We start from the raw sequence: 20501 nt of genomic DNA, 5'->3' as shown, positions 1-20501 counted from the left end.
CAGGGGGGTCCCAGTGCCCGGGAAAGGGGTGAGCAGGACAGAATCTGGGAAATGTGGCTGCCAGGAAAGGACCAGGACAGAGAGGGCCAGGCTGGGATGGACTGGGACAGACTGGGAAAAGAACCCACTGGGAGCAGAACGGGGGCACCAGGGATCATACTGGGATATACTGGGACCACACTGAGGGCTACTGGGAGCAACTAGGAACATGCAGGGGACAGTTGAGATATACTGGGAGAGAATGGGAGTGGTTTGGATCATAGTGGGATTGACTGGAATCATACTGGGAGTGATCAGATCTGTAGTAGGGGTGAATAGGAGAAACTGGAATAAAGCAGGGGGCAACTGGGATCATACTGGGAGCAGCTGGTCCATGCTGGGGGTCATACTGGGATCATACTGGAACTGACGGAGTAACACTTGGAGTGACTGGCATGGTACTGGGAGTGTCTGGGAGTTACTGGGATCGTACTGGAGATGACTGGACTTATACTGGGAGCAACTGGGACCACAGTGGGGCCAAATGGCATCGTGTAAGGGGTGACTGGTTTCATGCTGGAAGTGACTGAACTCAGGGGCCACACTGAACTCCTACTGAGAAGGACTGAGAGTGAAGGGAACCAGACAGGGGATGACTGGGAGCACTGGGACCATGTCGGGGGCAACTGGGATCCTACTGGGAGTGATTTGGACCACACTGGGAGTGACCGGGATCACACAGGGGGTGACCGGGAACCACCGGGGAGGCGGCATTGGCGGAGCTGGGAGGCGGCCCCGGCGCAGGTGGGAGCCGCGCTGGGTTCTGCGGGGGCTCGGGGCTCGCTGCGGGCGGAGGGGGCGGCAGGGGGCTGCGGCGTCTTGCTTGTGCCGTGTCCGGCCCGTGGTGGCCCTGGGCCGAGGGCGCTGCGGGAGCGGCTGCCCGCGCTCTCCTTCCCGCCGCTGCCTGGGCAGGAGCCGCTGCCGGAGCAGCGCTGCCTCGTCCCGGTCGCTGTGGGTAGGACAGAGGTGGCTGCCCCGTCCCCGGAGGCTGCGCCGGGGCCGCCTCCCAGCTCCGCCAATGCCGCCTCCCCGGCCTCCGGCCGCTGCCGCCGCTCCCAGGCCCGCACACACGCTCCGCCAATGGCGCCGCTGCCCAGCCAGGGCCGCCCTCAGGCCGCCAGCGGGGCCGTGCTTCGCCCCGCTCTCACCAATCAGCGCGCCACAACCACGACTGACGGCACAGCCGGCCAATCGCGGCGAGGGGCGGGCTCTGCACACGGCACGGCCTCGCCTCCCTTTCCCCGAACTCCGGCATTTCCCGGAACCCGCGGCTGAGGAGCGGCCCCGGCGCTGGGCCCGGCCCCGGCAGGAGGCCAAGGAATCGCTGCTGCCCTGAACCGCCGGGAGCTCGGGGTGACCGGGGCCTGAGGGCGCAGGGAGCTGGGGTGAGTCCGGGACCGAGCAGGGACCCACCTACAGCCCCGGCAGGAGCCAGGCCGGAGCGGGGGATGCCTGAGAGAGGCCAAAACCTCTCTGTCACTTCCCTCCTCACCCTGGGCAGGAACAAAACACGTAAGGGAAGGCTCGAGGGCCTGGATAAGGGTGGGGACAGTTCAATCACTGGTGAGGGGCACAACACACTTGACTTGGGGAAGTTAACTGACTTTATTATCAAACTTACCAGGGCAAGAGAATCAGAAGTAAAATAATTCCTATGAAAATATCCTCCCCCCACTTCTCCCTCTTTCCCGGGCTTAACTTCATCCCCGATTCCCTCCCTTCTCCCCACCCAGAGGCACAGGGGATCGGGGTCACAGCCAGGTCATGTCACAGCCTCCCCATCAGGGACAGGAATCCTTGTCCTGCTCCAGCCTGGGGTCCCTTCGTTCTTCTCGAAGTTCAGGAATTTAGCGGGACTTTGAGCAGCTGTCTGTGTCAATTAGTAGCATTTTCTGAAACTTATGGTTTCTCTCGTTACTTCCTTATCTACAAGTCCCTGACCCTATCTCCAGGCGGATTCACTCATTGACTCTGTTTTGTTCTTCCCGGGTCCTCTTTGGTTTTGGGATTATTCTCGGTGACCTCATTCCCTGTCCTTTTGTAGCCGTTTCTGGATCAGGAGGCCTGGCTGCCATCTGCATCCCCTCGCTTACCTGCTGGATGAGCTGCACTCCCAAGGTGTTGAGCATGGTAAAAAGATGAGAGTTGCTTCAGCACATAAGAGGAGAAACAGCATTCGTTTAACCCATGGTCTGCCAGGGAACCACAAAACCGTGTCCCATTCTCATCCTTTCCATGTTTGGAGCAATACATAAACTGCTCTCCTATTTCCTTTGTTACCTTTTCCACCACTTTTCCTTTGTCATCTCTCTGCCAACAGCAGTTCGAATCATTTAGTTTTCCACAAACTTCTCCTTTTTCTGTGAACAGATAATCTGATCCCATCCCCTGGTGAAATGTTGTGTTCCTCATTTCAGTGGATTGGTCGGCAGGTGGGTCAGGAGCTGGAGGTGTCTGGTTGGTTCTTACTTTGAGGGCAGCTTGTCATCGAATGATGCCATTGAAATGATAAATGGGTTCTCTGTCTCCTGATATGAATTGGTTCAGGTTCCCAGGGGCTGGTGCATGGTGTTGTAGGATTTGTTCTGGTGGTCCTTCATCTTTTCCCCATTTTTGGGCGCTCCCTCAAGCTGGGGCTGCATCAATTGACTGCTTTTCTCTAATTAAATCATCACATACTTAGATTTCCAACTGATTTCACTGAACTTGTGGCAGCAGAAAATCCCAGTGCTCTGATACACTGTACATAACATAGACAGTGACAGCAGTCTATTTTTAGTATTTTGAAGTACAAAAGCAGTGTCTGTCATCCTCTGCAGGGCCCTTGCAGACAAGATGATGGACACAGCTTTGTGTAAAAATTTTGACCTAGGCCTTGAATGAGGCCTTCAACCCAATTCAACAGGCCCAGGCCCCTTTTTAGTTGGCGATGTATCCTACATATTCTTGAATTTTAACATTCACTCTAGGGAGCTGTCAGGCGGGACCACTAGCAATACAAGTTATCAATATGGCATGCTGCAGGCTTATAGCCCAACAGTTACAAACTTAACTCTAGCCATAGGAAACAACTCAACAGTTACAAATGTACAACTTAACTCTAGAAATAAGAAACAGCTTAATGGTTCCAAATTTACCACTTAACTCTAGGGATTGGAAATAACTCAATGGTTACAAATTTACAACCTAACTCTAAAAATAAGAAACAGCTTAATTTGAAAACAGGAAACATTTAAACTCTCATAACTGTGGGAAAAACAACCAACAAGAAAAACAATCTCTCAAAATGTCCAAAGGAAGTCCTCACATTCATATATATACCAAACCTTGATGTCTCTGAATAGATAGAATTCTTAAATAGATTTGTCATTTCAAGAAATTCAGAATCAGAATCACAAGGATGGAAGAGACCTTCAAGAGCATTGAATCTAACCCATTCCCTGACACCTCAACGAAACCATGGCACCAAGTGCCACATCCAGTCTTGTTTCAAACACATCCAGGGATGGTGACTCCACCACCTCCCCGGGCAGACCATTCCAGTACTTTATCACCTTTTGCATGAAAAACTTTTTCCTGATATCTAACCTATATTTCCCTTGACACAGCTTGAGACTGTGACCTCTCCTTCTGTCAGTTGCTGCCTGATTACAACCACCCTTCAGGAAGTTGTAGAGAGTGATAAGGTTGCCTCTGAGTCTCCTTTTCTCCAGGCTAAACAGCCCCAGCTCCCTCAGCTGTTCCTCATAGGGCTTATGTTCCAAGCCCCTCACTGGCCTTGTTGCCTCCTCTGGACACGCTCAAGCATCTCAACATCCTTCCCAAACTGAGGGCCCGGAAATGGACACAGCACTCGAGGTGCTCTACTGGTGCAGCATTATTAACAGAAGGCACGGTGTAGGCAAACTTTGGGGTATCATTTGGATGCAGTGGAATAGTAAAGAAGCAATCTTTGGGATCCACAATGAAGATATTCCAGTTGGCAGGAATCATTGTGGGAGATGGCATACCTGGCTGTAAGGCTCCCATGCTCTCCATGACTGCATTGATTTTTCTTAAATCCTGGAGCAGCCTCCATTTTCCAGATTTCTTTTTTATAACAAACACAGGGGTGTTCCAAGGGCTTATGGATGGCTGTATGTGCCCTTGAGCCAGTTGTTCCTGCACCAAGGACTTGAGGGCATGTAGCTTCTGTTTCTCGAGGGGCCACTGTGGCACGTACACGGGCTGAGTGGTAAGCCATTTTAAGGCTGGTGTGGGATGTTTCACGCCCTTCAGGACAGTGGCCCCCGTTAAAAATCCGTCGCCCCTTGACTCCTCAAGCAGATAAAACATCCCTTCCCCAAAGGTTAAGTGGTGCTGCTGTGATGTAAGGTCTAATGGTAGCTGTTTGACCCTCAGGATTTTTTACTAAAACAAGTTTACTGTTCAAACAGCTCTGTGTGATCCCTCCGAGGCCAGCAACAGTGGGTTTTGCAGACTCAGTGGGCCATGATAAAGGCCAAATACAGGAAGAGATGACAGTGACATCTGCTCCCATATCAATCAGCCCACTGGCTTTTATTTGGGAGGGTCTTGCCCGTGGCATTGTGATGATACATTCCATGTTGAGCCTCTGCTCACCTACAACCTGGGTCCAAAATACCTGGGGTTTTCCTGTTGATCCAAAGCCCTGGTCTCATCGCACCTTGGGGAACTGTATGTGGGATGCAAGACTTAAATGGGATAAGCTAGGCAATTCTGGTTTTCTCAGGGATTGTCACGGGTGGAGTGGGGGTAGAAACCATAGCATATATTTGTCCGGTAAAGTCTGAGTCAATAACATCAGGGTGCACATAGATACCTTGCATTGTAGCACTAGACCTTCCAATTAATAGTGCATTTAATCCTTTCCCAATAGGTCCTCGAGCTTCAAGAGGAATTTTATGCATCTTTGGGTTGCATATGGTTACTGTGTTGGATGTGAATACATCCATTCCAGCTGCTCCTTGAATCCTTCCTGTGTGCTGGTCACATAAGCCTGCACAGGAAGGCGAGGAGATGCTTTTGTCTTCACGCGTCCCCTCTTCGCGCTGAGTCTTTCGCTTCCCTGGTCCTTGAGAGAATGTCCGTTAGCATGAAATTTTGATCTACGTTGTTTAGCCATATGACCACGTTTTCCACACCTGTTGCAATTTATGTTTATATTCCTGTGTCCATGAATTATCCCTGTTAAGGTTTACAGGGTTTACAGGAACAATTTGCTTTCAGATGGCCTTGCTGTTTACATCTGCAATATTGAGGTGACACTCTTACAGCAGCCACTATTGAATTGCCTAGTAAAGTCATATTGTGGAAAGGAGAACCTACTTTAGCACAGGCATTTATTAATTAATTTAGTGATGGATTTTCATTGGGTAGTAGTTCCGTGATTTTTCTGCAGTCTTCCTTGGCGTTATCTTTTGCCAGCTGTAAAATTAGGTGATTTTGGATCTCTACATTAACAATTTGTTTCTGCATTGCATCTTGCAATCTGTCAATAAACTGCAGATATGGTTCGTTAACTCCCCACTTAATCTTTGAATATGTTTGGGTCGGATTTGCCATATTTGCTACTTTAAATAAAGCTTGTGTACCCAATTATTTTACTTGTGCTAGCACCAGTGGGTGTAGCCTAGCCTGGAGTCGTGGATCACCCACTGGTGGCAGCCCCAGGAGTTGAGAGGTCCCTGCCTCATAACGTGGATCTTCATTTGGGAAATCTAGATTTTTTAATTGCTGTTTTTCCGCACTGCTTTTCCATGCTGATTCAAACACCATCTATTGGACAATTGAAAACATTAATTTAGCAAGCTGTTTTATATCAAATGGAGTTACCTTCTCTGTTGTTAAGAAATGTGCCATATTAGCAACAGCAGGTGAACCTAAACCGTGTTTGGTAACGAGCTGGGGCAGCTCAGAAAGAACTGGCCATTGGAAAGGGGTGTATTTGTCTAGAGCAGTTCTGCTGCCTCTTACCAGGGGGAAAACTGCTAATGTCCCATCCTCCGGCTCCCAGCCCCCAGACATAGGCACGTTAATGAGTTCTGCCCGTTCGAAATCCCTGTCTGCAATAGCAGCTTGTTTTACCTTCTGCCAAACAAACACTGGATCGAACAAGGTTTTTGGCAGTAAGGTAAGGGCGGTGCTATTGCGGTATCCCACTGAGGGATGGTGGTTCTGGGTCTCTGCTGGCGTCCCTCGCTGGTGTATCTTCAAGGGCCAGCTCCAGCTCCTGTGAACTTTCGGCAATAGCAGCGGCAATTCGGGGATTCCCGGACTCTCTGCTGCTTCTGGGCATGACGTTCGGTTGGGACTTAGGTCTGGGAGGAAGTGGTTCTGGTGCGCTCAGTGTCTTTGCAGGTGCTGTAAAGTGCTTTGTCGCTATGGGAACCATGTGGTGAGTACAACTAAGCGCTGTCTCAGAATATTTGCTTATGACAGCCGCAGAGCTTGGCTCAGCAGCAGGCAGGGCTTGGTGGCAGTCGTGCACCTGGCAGCAGCAGGAGAGAGCACAGAGAGGTAGCTTTGCTGCAGGCAGAGACACATACAGGGATTTCAACCAGTGCGTCATGGCACAGAGGAGCTGGAATCTCGCAGGGGCCAGGAGCAGCCGCCTCTGTTACCTCAGCCAGGGCGGCAGGGCACGGCGAAGCGGTAGCAACCCCTGCTTTGCAGCCATGCACCGTCCCACGGGGCAAGATATGCAGCAGCGACGCACCTCCACACCGCTACCAAGCGCCGCTTCTGGGGTCTCGGCAGGCTCAGCAGGGCATGGTGAAGCAGTGAAGCGCCTGTTGAAAGTGGCTGTGCAGCACAGCGTCTCTTCGCCTTCTGAATCGGTGGCAGCGCACTCTGCCAACAACGCGCGCTGCTCTTGGGTGGTTCCAGAGGTTTCTGTCAGCACAGCAGAACAAGGAGCACTGGCGTGCGGAGAGGGAGGGTGGCCAGTTGTTTCATAGGTCTCGGCAGCTGCGGCAGGGCATGGAGGGGCTGTCAAGTACCCATTTAACACAGCAGGGCTGCTTGGGGTGGTTGTGCTGATGGCCCCAGAGATGGAGGCAGTCCACTAACAGATCCTGGTCCCGGGGGGTGTCAGGGTGCTCCCCAGGTAGGTCACCCTCGCCTGAGGAGGCTCCAGGGCTCTGCCCGTAGGTGTTCCCGTGTGTTCTACTTTCTACACCCATTCTTTTCCTTCTTGCACCCGGCACAGTGTCTGCCTGCCCCACTGCCTCCCTCGGGTGCCCTGCTTTTGCTGTTCGCCTCGGCGGACGGTGCCAGCTGCGATCCCTCTGCTGCCCTCACTACCTGCTCGCTTTGCAACAATTTTATCACGTTTATTATGAGTCTCCAAGGTTTGATAACAGAAATGGCAGTCATCTCCTGTAGAGGCAGCTGCGAGGATATGTCGGCCAGCCTGCTCCCAAGTTTTTAAATCTAGGGCAGCCCCTTCTGATACGTCCAGTCCATGGCTCTCACACCACATTATTAGGGCTAATAAAGCCTGTTCTTCATATTTTTCAAATCTATTCTTTAGAATGGGAGTCCATACCTTCAGGAGGGAGTCCTCCGGTGTTGAAGCCCATGCTCCTATGCTGGCAGTGTCTTCCACTTATAAAAAAAATAAAAGAAAAAATAAAGGGAGATCCGGACCAATCACGGCTCTATACGCTGTTCTTCGCAGCTCAAAGGCTGCAGGCAACTCTTCCTGGTTGCCCCATGTCTCCCCACTCTGTTGGCGCTAGCTGTTGCGATCACATCGGGGCCCACCAATTGTCACAGTTTTGGAGACAGACCAGTGCCAAGACACACCGAGTTCATGCAGCAACAGTTCACTTTATTCAGATCTTGCTTCCTTATATACCTGAGGAGCTCACAGGGTTGGTCCTCATTGGCTGAGCCAGGTACTTCCTGGTCAGCCAGCCAATAGGAACCTGAGTCCCAGCGGCCTGGACCTGCTCTTACCGGTGGAATAATGTAAGTAAAGTTATTGTGTAGCTGATCACATATTTCTGTTATAAATTTATAATTATTTAAACTTTGAGGCCTACAGGCCAGCTGTAGGCCACCACAGGAACCAGCCCAATTCCTCCCCAGGCAAGAAGATCCTGGTGCGTTGTCCCCACTTTGCCCCAGGAGTGTTAAATTGCATGTTTAAATTGCATTTCATTCCTGGCTGCTGGAATGAAGCTTCCCTTCCAGAAGAGTGACTCATATGTGACACCCCTCAAAAGCTGGGTTTGTGTTTTTTTAATTTTTTTTTTTTTTTAACAGAATTCTATTTATGAGTTAATACCTTTAAAATACCTTGAAAACCTTTAAAGCTCTTCTAGTTTTGCAACTGCAGCCTATAGGTGAACACTATAAAACCCATACAAAAGTCTGCAGTCGCTAACAGCCACACAAACACATGCACGAAAAGAATCCAAAGCAATAAAGATTTTTTAACTTTTTCAGCTAAGAATAAAACTTAATTCTCACACCCCTTGCCCAAACCTTATTGACAATATAAAAGTAGGATTATTAAGAAAACACATTCTCATGCCAGCCAGCCCAGTGTGTGAGTGTAACTGAGATCCAGAGTGGAATTGTGCCGTTGTGTTCCCCAGCAGCTGCGGCAGTGCAGGCACAGAAAGCACTGAAGCTGGAGCAGTGGCAGCAAGGATTGGCCCTGGTGGGTGGAGATGCCAAAGGAGGGTGGGCAGGCGGAGGATTTGAGCAGAGGATGTGTGGGCAGGCCCAGGGGCTTGCCCTGATGTGCAGTCCTGACTGCTGCTGCACTGCCTTCAGTGCAGGCTCAGTGGGGGCCTCCCATCCTCCTGCTGCAGGCGGGAAGTGCAAATCTCCGGGGCTTCAGAGCCCTGGAGCCGAGGCTGAGGGGTCCCCCCGTGTTCAGCTGTGCTGGTGGCTGTTTCTGGCCTCAGGGTCACTTGGCATGGGCCACGCCACTTGGCCACCAGTGGTGCTGCTTTGCAGTCCTTAGGCAGGGCCCGATGTCCTGCTTGGATGTTGGGAACAGCAAAGTGCCAAGGCAGGCTCTGTGCCAGCCCAGCATCCTGTGGGAGAATATGCCTTGATATCTGATGTAGTGATTGCTGAAGCAGTCAGAATTGCTTTTGCCCTCCTGTTAGCTGACATGCTGTCACCAGAAGATATTGAAGCCTTCCTGCATTTCAGTGCCAGGCTCTTACAAGCACACACAAGTCTGCCGGTTGAACTGACCATGGGGTGGTAACCTGTGCTTTGTCTAATTCCCCTTCCTTCCCTCCTCTGGAATAGGGTATTGCTTTTAGACACCACTTGTCCTCGTTGCTTCAAAGTACTTTGGAGAGGCTCCATGTAAAATTTTCCCTCTTTCCCTGGGGCTGCCCACACTTCTGGGTTCACTTCAGCATAGGCCTTGTCAGACATTTGACACAAAGGTACAACAGAACTAGCCTCTGTATCACCTTTTACAATATTAATTTGCTTTCTCAATTTAGCAATCAAATCCCTTCTCAGTAAATTATAATGACCATTAGGAACAAATAAAAATTCTTGCGCTTCAAACCCACCTCCAACATCTTATAATAGTGGTTGAATAAAACCAGACATCTTTCCCACTTATCCCCTGAATAATCCAAGACATTTTTGGCATTTTTCCCCCCTTGTGGGTAAGATTCAGAGTGGATTGAGCGGCTCTTGTGTCCATCAGGAGAGGCCTCCTCTTGATCCAGACCCACCCTGAATGTTCTCCAGGGCTCCAGTGTGGTGCCTTGATGTAATGGGAGCTGTAACACCCCTGACAATCCATGTCAATCCAGGGGTGGACTTGCTCCTCCTGAGGGTGCTGCTGTCTCTGCTTCCAGTGTCCCTGTGCCCTGCAGCTGGAGCCCTGAGTCCTTCCCAGGGGCTGTTTGGGTGGGCTCTCCCCTGCCCAGGAGGGCAATGCCTCTGCCCGGTGCTTGTGGCCGACCCCATCCCCTGGGTGCTGGGGGCCCCTTGGGCTCTGGGGTTGATCCCTGAGAGGCTGTAGGAACTGTGCCATGGCCTTTGCCTTCAGCTTGGCCTTTTGCTCACCCCTTCTTGCATTCAGCTGCTGTGCCTTTGTGCCCAAGTGCTCCAGGGCCTTCTTCTGCCACTCCTGCAGTCCCGCTTGCTTCCTGTGGGTGCTCATCCTGTGAGAGCTGCTGAGCTTCCTGCAAAATCTTTCCTTTCTCCAGGGACCCAAACCAATCCTTAATAGAAAATCCTGATCCTTGCATGTACACTCTGCATTTCCCAGCTGTTCCTTTGTTTTCCTCCTTGTGCTCAGGGTCCCCTCCAGAGCCCGTATGGCAGAGCCGGTCCCTGTCCTGCCGCAGTGTCCAAAGGCGGCCCCCCCGGCGGGCAGGGCCGGCAGCTCCCCGGGGCCGGGCAGCGGCCGGGGCGTCCCGCAGCCTCCTGGGGGCCGGGGGCCAGTGCCGGCCGTGCCCGGGGCTGGTGGGGTCAGGCAGCGCCCGGCGCTGAGCCCCGGCCGTCCCACAGCCCCGGCCCGGCCCCGCAGCTCCCCACAGGCCCCCAGCCCGTGCTCCCGGTCCCGCAGCTCTGCGCCCGGTGCTGCCGCTGCCCACCGCAGAGAAACCCCCTGACATCCTGACCTCCTTCTTTTCTTGTCCTAGAAACTGGTAATTCAAAGTATCAGCTGGCAAATTTTGAGGATAAGACCCTGGTGAAAGAAATCCCAATCCTCAGTATTTTTCTCTTCCTCCTCTTTTCCATCATATTTTTTCTTGCCACATAGATTGCTCCTGCTGCTTCTTGCCTTCCCCATATTGCTGCACACTCCCCTTCACCGATCCCTTCCCAGCACACCAACACCATCCATCTCCACTTCCCTTATTGCCCCCCTGGGTGTCCATTTCCTTAATTACCTCTGTGGGAATGTGCAAACTACCTCAACATTCTCCCAGGGGATTCTTCAGTGATATTTTGGTATCATCATCCCTTTGGCTAGGACACCTCCCTGGCTTTCCCTTTTCTCCCCTCCCTGGGTGCCCTGCCATGTTCACTCCCCAAAGATCCCAGTGCACTCACGGGTGAGATTTTCAGTGCTCTCTCCCTGCTGCCTCTTCACAGACCCCCCTGATGTGTCACTCGTCTGTCTCCTGGTCACTGCCAGGTCCCCAATCAATCCCCGGTGCCGCCGCCAGCCAAGGGAGCCGATCACCCAAAGTGGGTGAGGCACCTTCAGCTGCACTCCCTGCCCGCCGCTCCGGACGGTGGAAGGAATTCCGGATGAGCCCCAGGGTGTGTGGAAAAATTGACATCAGCAGAGGGTCTGTCCAGAACGCAGACAGAGGAGTCCTGTAAAAGTAATTTCATTCCTAAAAATGGGAGAGGTCATGGGACATTCCCCATGGGATGTCTCCCATTGTTGGAGGATACAGCCTCTTTTTCGTCCTAATTCTGCTGGCCACATCTCCCTCTCCCTTTCCCCACTGGCTGAAGTACTTGAGAGCTACAGACTTCCCAATCCACCTGCTACATACCCCCATTAATATGCACCCCACTATTGTATAGCAAACGATATTCATGGCTGTGTTAAGGCTTTGTTGTTCTTCTGGAAGTTCATGAATTGAGCAGGACCTTGGTTGAGCAGCAGTCTGTGTCATCAATTAATACCATTTTCTGAAACCGATGGCTTCTCCTGTCACTTCCTTATGTACAGGTCCCAGGCCCTATCTCCGAGCAGATTCACAGCATCTGTTTGTAAAGACACTTTCCTCTTGTTCCTTTCATGGGGGTCCCCCGTTTGCGGGAGATCCCCCCTGGAGCAGGGTGTCCCCTCTTTGCTGCAGCCCCAGCCCTCAGGCAGAGCTCAGCCAATCAGAGCGCGCGGCGCTGATGACTCACCAGTTGCCAGGCAGACTCGCAGCTCCCAGCCTTCCCCACCTGGACCCCACCTGCCGCCCCCCCTCGGCCCCAGCGCCCCCGCGAGGGGAATTTGGGGAGGTGGGAGTGGGGCAGCGCCAAGGCCAGCCCCCCCCGCGCTGTCCTGGCGGGAGCGGCTGCAGTGGGGACCGAGTGCGGGCGGAGGCGGCCGAGAGCCCAGCGCTGCCCCAGCCCGACCTGCCCCAGCTCCATCCCTGCCCCTGCGCTGGGATGCTGTGGGTTTGGGGGGAAGAGGGAGCCGGCAGTGGGTGCTGGGCCTGGGGGCAGGAGGAGAAGGGAAAGAGAAGCAGGGTCGAGGAACAAAATGGTCAAAGGATGCACGTGGCAGGAGAAGGTGGGATTGTGCAGGAGAAGGAGGAATAGCAGGAGGAAGAGGACTGTGAGGAAGAATAGAGACAAAGGAGGAGGAGGAGGAGCAGAAATGGGAAGCAGCACAAGGTTTCACCCCTCCCCCCTGTATCTGCAGACTCATCTCCAGCCCCAGGAGCATTGCCACCCCACATGCAGCAGGTGACTGGGGAGGGGGAGCCACGATTTTCACGGGGGTGAATCTTGGTGTTTCTGAGTTTATTGGGTTCTCAGTTTTATTGGGTTAAATGTTGGTGCTTTGGTTTTTTTTTGTGGGGGCTGAATATTTGTATTTTGGAGGGGGTTTTGGCCGAATCTAGATGTTTGGGTAGTTTGTGATCTGTGTCTTCATGTTTGGAGGATTTTTGTACCGAATCTTGGTGTTTTGGAGGTTCTTACAGATACAAGATGCCCAATGACTTCTTGAGATGAACTTGAGCAAGGAGGAACTCCCAGTCCAACGTGCTCTGTTCTTGTTTTTTCCCCCAAACCAGGATTTTTCATTCCCAGGGTGTGGCTGAATGGAGGAAGAGGAGAAGCCCTGGAGATCCCGCACGAGGAGGGGCTGCAAACCCAGCCCAGGGAGCTGCGGGGAGGAAAGAGCCCCCCTGAGCCAGGAAGGCGGCCAGAGATCCAGCCGGAGCTTGGAGCTGGTGGAGAAGGCTCATGGCAGGGAGAAGCCACACAAGTGCTTGGAATGTGGGAAGAGCTTCAGACAGAGCTCCCACCTGATCCAGCACCAGGTAATTCACACTGGGAAACGGCCCTTTGAGTGTGGGGAATGTGGGAAGAGCTTCAGAGACAGCTCTGACCTGATCCGGCACCAGAGGATCCACACTGGGGAACGGCCCTACAAGTGTGAGGAATGTGGGATGGATTTCACCCAGAATTCCAGCCTGAGGAAACACCAGAGGATCCACACTGGTGAAAAGCCCTTTGAATGTGGGAAATGTGGGAAGAGCTTCAACCAGTGCTCTAGCCTGATTCAGCACCAGGTGATCCACACTGGGGAACGGCCCTACACCTGCTTGGAATGTGGGAAGAGCTTTGGGTGGATTAGCGCCCTGAGAAAACACCACCAGCGCATCCACAGTGGGGAGAAACCCTATGAGTGTCCCAAGTGTGGGAAGGGATTTCAGATCAGTTCCGATCTCCTCGTACATCAGCGGAGTCACACAGAGGAGAGGCCCTTCCGCTGCCCCGACTGCAGGAAGGGCTTCAGGAAGAACTCTGCCCTCACCATTCATCGGCGCATCCACACCGGGGAGACACCCTACAAGTGTCCTGAGTGTGGGAAGAGCTTCTCCACGGGCTCAACCTTGACCAGACACCAACGGAAGCACCAGTAAGAGAAGGCCTGCAAGTGCCCCAAGTTCTAGAAGATGTTCATGCACTGCTGCAACTCCATCCCCCATGGGAGGCTCTGGGCTGGATGATCCCCAGTAATCCCCATTGGGCAAAGCCCTGGTGCCCTAGTATGGGGAATAAAACAGAGAGTAAAACAATGGAGCTGATAAAGGGGCCTGATATCTTAGGCCTGATTAAGCAGAAACTGTGGGAGACACAGACACAGATAAAGGCTCCCTGGGCAAGAAGTGACCAAAAACATGTGAAACTTTGTGATAAGATAAAGTTACCTGGTGACATGATGTCCTGAAGAATGTGTAATCTGTGGTAAATTGTTACCAAAAATAGAGCCCTATATAAGCACCATAGAAGTAAAACCCTATATAAAGGCCTGGTATACTCAATAAAATTGGCTTCTGATCTAAACTCGGATGTCCCCGTCTCTCCGTCACTGATAATTGGTACTCTGTATGAGGAGCAAGAACCAGCCTATCTGCGCTGCTGTTGGCGAGCCCTCCAGTGCTGGTGCGAGCGGGCTCAAAAATAATCCCTCCTCGGAGAAGGAGGTGAGCCAGGGGCAACATGGGACAAAGCATGTCTAACAAAGAGAGGTGTTTTTGAACTAATGCTTGCTTTGCTTGGGAAACATGGCAAATCCTTGCCAAAGCTGGACTTCAAACTCTTGAAATTTATTCTTAAATGGGTGGTTGTTAAGCATCCCAATGTCACTGCCTTCTCTATTTTTACACCTGCTGTTTGGGATGATGTGGGGGTTAAGCTCTTTGATTTAACTACTGTGGGACACGAACCAGCAATGTCTATGCTCCCGTCCTGGAGAATAATTTTTGAGACATTGAAAAAGCCAGAGCAGCCGCAGGCTGTATCCTCTGCGGGTACCGCTGGCCCCCACCCCGCTCTGACTCTCCCTGTCCACTTGAAACTGGGACCCCTAAAACTGAAGAGCAACCGCAGCCATCAACCCCCCCCCCTACCCAGACAAAGGAGGGGAAGGCATCCTGTCCCGCGGTCGTTAACAGCCTGTATTGCTGACCATGGCTCTAGCAGTGAGAAGGAGGGGGACCCCTTCAATCCAGGACCAAGAGATCCAGATACTGAGCCTGGCCTATTCCCTCCTGACCCTCATGAAAAGTGGGTGTGATTAAAGAAAAAAGGCTCTTAAGGAGGGGGATTTTGATATCACAGTGAAAACAGTCGCGGCAGTCAGGCTTCGCGGCTCCAGGGGAAACAACCCGCAGTGGGAACCCCTCGCTTATTTGGAAATTAAGGAACTATGCTGCACAGCTACAGAACACGGGCTGGGGTCTCCCTATTTTGCTAATCTTATATGGTCTACATTGTCAACACACCTTATGACTCCTCATGATTTAAAGGGACTGGTGAACTTATTATTAACCCCAACTCAGTATGCCATTTTTAATGCTTGTCGCAAGCTGCTAGCCCATTGGTGGTGGAGCAAGAGGCAGCAATGCCGCAACCCTCCAGAAGTGTCTTCAGTAATGAAGCTGCTCGGTGCCACAGGCACACACACACACAATCACTCCAGCACACACTTCTCTTGTAGAATCACTGATGACAAAGAAGAAGTGGGAAGGGTTTTTGTGTGGAGTTCCGAGGAGGTTTATTGCAGTCACACATGAAGGGGTCTAGGGACAAAGACAAAAGAACAGTGGAGGGTCCAGGTTTAAATATAGTGGACAAGGGAGGTGGAGCAGAGCATCAGGGCCAATGGGCTGAGGGTTCAGGGCCGTAAAGAGGTGGGACAAGGGGTGACAGCCAATAAGGTAAAGGGGGTGGGACACTACAGCAATATGGGGCCAATGGGTAAGCAGTGAAGGGAGAACATTCTAAGGCATATACATATAAGAAAAAAAGGGTGGAGAGGCCAACGGGCCAACCAGGGAGGTAGAACTGGGGTATACTTGCATATACAACAAAGCATGCTGGGAGCAGCTCTGCTCAGTTGCCCTGAACAGGGGAGATTTCTCCAGTTTAGGGTGTGTCCATCCAAGGGACTATAATGGACCTCTGTTCTGTAGGCCCACCAACCTCCACAACTCCCTCTTCTTTATTTAGTATAAAGGCGTCTCCCAAGGATTTTAAAATTAAATGTTTAAAACAGCTTAATAAACATAAACCAATAAAAACAATCAAAAGTACCCATAATAAATTCTTTAAAATGGACAGAAGCCATTCTTTAAGGCGCCAATGTCCAAAGAGGTCCTTTTACCAGTCTGGGGCTGTTTCAGCTTTAAGTTCATGTACTTGGTCCTATATCTTCTGGATTTTGGCATGGATGCCCTCACTGTGTAAGGATAGGTTGAGGCAGCACAGCCTATCAAATTTTTATTTTGGCTGTGCTACCATACCTGCATCAATGGTTGGTGGTGATGGGAGCATCCAGAAGACCAGGACGACTGAGGCCAGGCAGGCGGTGGCTCTCATTGTGGTGGATGGTGTCAGGGTAGATGCTTTCTGTAAGGTTTAAAAGAGTTATTTTAAAAATTGTCACATTTAGGGGGGACCAAGGTTGGTGCCTTATCTTCCCTTCTCTTCCTCTATCCCCCTTCTTTATTTAATAAGAGAATCAGGAAAGGAGAATAGTAATAAGGTAAAGTAAAATGCGTGGCTGTGGGGAAAATTAAAATAGAGAAGGGGAGATGGTAACTGTTGTAACTGGGAACGGTAAGGTAGGTGGGAGAATGTGAATAGAATGTTAGTGAGTGGGGTGTGGGGGGATGTTAGGAGACTGTTAGTAAGGGGAGAGGTGTGACATTTATTTTGTGGTTTTTCCATTGTGGGTGATGTGTCCATGTCCCGCTCTGGTCCTGCTTCTTGTGGGCTGAGGGCTCAGGGCAGTACAGAGGTGGGACAAGGAGTGGCAGCCAATAGGGTAAAGGGGGTGGGACACTGCAGCAATATGGGGCAAATGGGTAAGCAGGGAAGGGAGAACATTCTAAGGCATATACATATAAGGAAAAAGGGGTGGAGAGGCCAACGGGCCAACCAGGGAGGTAGAACTGGGGTACATTTGCATGTAAACAAAGCATCCTGGGAGAGGCTCTGCTCAGTTGCCCTGAACAGGGGAGATTTCTCCAACTTAGGGTGTGTCCATCCAAGGGACTATAACGGATCTTTGTTCTGTAGGACCACTGGCTTCCACAGATGCTCAGTGAAAAAAGAGGTTAGAAGCTTTGCTTGTGAAATTTGTGGGGCATGCAAACCAGAATATCACGGCCCTCAAAATTGACCACCTGGCTGGTGAAACAGAGTGAAAATTTAACAGGGTAGAAATCCATTTGGATTTAGGTGAAATGTGCCACTTTGTATTATTAGTAGCTTGCCAGCATAAGTAAAATATGCTGTTTAGTCTGCTAGCTCTGCAGCACTAGTAAAAACTGCCCCAGCTGAGGAGAAAGAATGCAAATTTCCAAGCTGAAGAGATAAGAGAGGCTCCTCGAACTTTGAAACAGACAGGGCAGGGTGACCCAGGAGTTCTTTCTGAACTTTCTGATTAAAAAAAAAAATAAAAATCCAGCTATAAGGGTAACTAGCTGCAAGTGTAACGCAAAATCAGTAAAATGAATATGCATGAACCTATTGTGCAACTCTATGCATATGTAAACTAGTAAGGAAGAATTAAAAGGGATCAGGAGTTCTCAGGGGCGTGCACGTCCTTTGAAGGGGAATGATCCCCACATGCGTCCAACTCTGCAATAAACATACTGGCTTTACAGCCTTTACAAGTTATGGAGTTTGATCATTTATCCGCAATTCACCAGAGAAGGAGCCCACTCAGAACCTTTTGGGAAAGCCCACATTCCTAGAGAGGCCCTTGAGGGTGTTGCTGAAACTGTGCATACCACATTTTTAAAGGTTCCTGATGCTGTGACCACCTAAAAAGTATTTACTACTGTAAAGCAAGGACTGGCTGAGCCTTATATGCAATTCATTGGCTTCTTGAAACAAGCTCTTAAAAGACAAATTGAGAATGGCATTGCTAGAGAGATGTTGCTTTTAAAAGTAGTTGCTGAAAATGATAATGAGAATTGTAAAAAACTTCTTAAGTCCTTGCCTAAGGAGGAACCCACCCTGCTGCAAATGATAGAGGCTTGTAACCGCCTGTGTACCTTCAGCACAGGGCTACAGTTACTTGTGAAGCTGTGGGGGCTGGTATAGCTAATGCCTTTGCAGCTTTGAAGATTATGCCATGGGACCTCTGAATGTGCTTCGGGTGCAGGAAATCTGGGATTTGAAAAAGGACTGTTTCAGAAAGGGGGAGGCCAGATCCAAAGCTCCCAGTATTTGCCCTCGGTGCTGTAAAGGAAGGCATTATGGTAATCAACGAAGTTCCAAGTCGTGGATTTTGAAGGGCGTCTGATAACAGGAAACAGGAGCAGAAGTGCGGGGTGGCACCGCACAAAGGCACAAATGCTCCAGCCAATGCCTGAGAGTGGACTGCATCAAGCCCCAGCCCGGCCGCCACAAGCAGCCTTTGCCGGACCATTACCATTTTACAGCCATCCATACCAGGGAGTGCCGGAGTGGACCTGGCAACCTCCATCACAGTAACGTTGCTTGATTCATCTGTTCATTTGCTTCCCACTGGAGTTTTCAGACCACCAGGGCAGCGTATGCATGCATTGTTTTTAGGTGAGTCATCCACCACTTTGATGGGACTTTTTGTTCTCCCTGGGGTTGTAGACTGACTCTGATTATGAGATTATGACCGTGGCCTGGACATCCCGACTGCCTTGCACCATTCCCCAAGGAATTTGAATAGCTCAACTGATTTTACTTCCCCCAACCATGAGTGTACCTTTCACAGACTGTCTAAGGTTGGAAATAAGGGGTGTATTCTATTCCTATCTGATGGGGCAGTTATCTTCTGTTAATTAGGCAGTTTTCTTTATCTCTTCCACAACCAATTCTCCCTCCGGGAAGATATCTTCTGTTAATGGGCCATTGAGTGCCACAGCATGACTGATAAAAATGACATCCTCCCATTGTGAGAAGTTCCACCCAGAGGGAGGAGCCAAGTATTCCTAACTGGATATAATCAGAGAATGGGAAGACCACAGTCAGCCTTTTACAGTGATTCCCAGAGGAGCAGCTGCCTTTTCCACTGGATTCCCAGAGGAAGACCAGGCCCCTCTACACCACCCCTGGATCTTCCAAGGAAGACTACACCCTTCTACAGGATCGCTGCTTCAACAGAACCACATCTGCCTCTCCAGGAGGACTGCAGCCACTATTTCAAATTGACTGCTACCACCACCCTGACCCACAAGGTGTCAGGTCGTATTCTGACTCTGTTACTGTTGCTTTGTATTACTGAATTGTTTATTTTATTTTTATTTTCTTCGCTAATAAAGAACTGTTATTCCTGCTCCCGTATCTTTGCCTGAGAGCCCCTTTATTTTCAAAATTATAGCAGTTTGGAGGGAGAGGGTTTTTCCATTTCAGGGGAGACTCCTGCTTTCCTTAGCAGACACCTGTCTTTTCAAACTAAGACACAGACGGAATGTGAAAAAGGGGGATTTGGGTCTACTGGAACACCCCAAGTATGCTGGGTACAACCTATATTAGAACAACACCTCACATGCCGGTGTACCCTCATATTAAAAGGACAAAAGATAACACTTGACAGCCTCATAGACACAGGAACTGACATTACAGTTACTCTCAAGCCAAGTGGCCCGCACAATGGTCCCTTGCTGAAGTGCCACAGGTACTTTCAGGCATTGGAGGAAGCAGCCATAGCTATCAAAGCCACCACTTGATACAGATCAAAGGCCCGAGGACACCGCGCTTCAGTCAAACCGTTTGTATTACCAGTGCCAATGGTACTATGGGAGAGGGTTGTTCTTTCCCAATGGCTTTAGAATTCCATCAGATTTTTAATGGGGCCCACTGAAGCATGATACTTTAAAACTAACCTGGAAAACAGGTTAGAGAAATCTGGTTTGGGTGGATCAATGGCCCCTACCATTGTAAAAACTGCGGACGTTAAAGGAATTGGTCCAACAACTCCAGAAAGGGCATCTTGTCCCTTCTACCAGTCCTGGGCATTCTCCTGTGTTTGTTATCAAAAAAACAAACTGGCAAGTGGCGTTTACCCCACGATCTTAGAAAAAATAATGCAGCTATGGAGGACACAGGGACCTTACAGCCTGGTCTCTCATCTCCTACCGTGACCCCCCCCCCCAAAACTGGTACTTGACTGCTATTGATTTAAAAGGTTGGTTTGATGCTCCTAAATGTGCCTTTTCAGTTCCAAGCACAAACATGCAAGCACCCTTACAGTGATATCACTGGATAGTTTTACCTCAGGGCATGAAAAAAACCCATACTATTTGCCAGTGGTATGTTGCTAAGTCCTCAAATCTGTTTGTCAATAAATGTCCAATGTTCTTTTGTACCATTCTATGGATGGTATTCTTGCAGCAGCTGAACAACAGGAAGTCATGGATAAAGCCTTAGCCCTTGTCACCAAAGCTCTAAATCAGGCAAGGCTTTGCATAGCTCCTGAAAAGGTACAAAACCACCCTTCATGGAGGTATTTGGGGTGGCGCATAGGAGTCCATTGAACTTCTCCCCAAGCTCTGCAAATTCAGACAAATATTTGCACCTTATGTGATGTGCAAAAACTTTTGGGAACAATCAACTGGGTGTGCTCCTTGTTAGGGACTTCAAATGCAAAGCTTAGTCCTTTGAATTTAGTTTGAATTGCTAAAAGGTGACTCAGACCTTTTATCACCTAGACAATTTATTTTTCAAGCTCAGCAACGCTACAATGCGTAACTGATGTCTTAGTA

General features: G+C 50.4%; 3 protein-coding genes across 5 annotated transcripts in view; all 3 read left to right on the top strand.

Annotated features, from left to right (window-relative positions):
- Nucleotides 1-20501, top strand: part of LOC128821238 (serine/threonine-protein kinase PAK 3-like) — a 244825-nt gene that overhangs the window by 89857 nt on the left and 134467 nt on the right. The window lies entirely within an intron of this gene.
- On the top strand, nucleotides 1339-14091 carry LOC128821269 (zinc finger protein 239-like). 3 transcript variants are annotated; one of them, XM_054002219.1, is made up of 2 exons: nucleotides 1339-1424; nucleotides 12813-14091. In XM_054002219.1, the coding sequence occupies exon 2, from the start codon at nucleotides 12840-12842 to the stop codon at nucleotides 13665-13667; it is 828 nt and encodes a 275-aa protein (XP_053858194.1). In that variant the 5' UTR covers nucleotides 1339-1424; nucleotides 12813-12839; the 3' UTR covers nucleotides 13668-14091. The 3 variants fall into 3 exon arrangements, with proteins under 3 accessions (XP_053858194.1, XP_053858196.1, XP_053858195.1); XM_054002221.1 differs by having other exon boundaries at nucleotides 1343-1424; nucleotides 12829-14091; XM_054002220.1 differs by having other exon boundaries at nucleotides 1357-1392.
- Nucleotides 1387-20501, top strand: part of LOC128821268 (zinc finger protein 3-like) — a 111145-nt gene continuing 92030 nt past the window's right edge. The window contains exon 1 of the mRNA XM_054002218.1: nucleotides 1387-1424. The gene's annotated coding sequence lies outside the window, so the exon portion shown is untranslated. The remainder of the gene's footprint in view (nucleotides 1425-20501) is intronic.

Source organism: Vidua macroura, chromosome 37 (assembly GCF_024509145.1).
Source record: "Vidua macroura isolate BioBank_ID:100142 chromosome 37, ASM2450914v1, whole genome shotgun sequence".
In the NCBI taxonomy this organism is placed as follows: Eukaryota; Metazoa; Chordata; class Aves; order Passeriformes; family Viduidae; genus Vidua; species Vidua macroura.
Note: the sequence above shows the minus strand (reverse complement) of the source record. Positions and strands in the feature narration are given on the sequence as shown.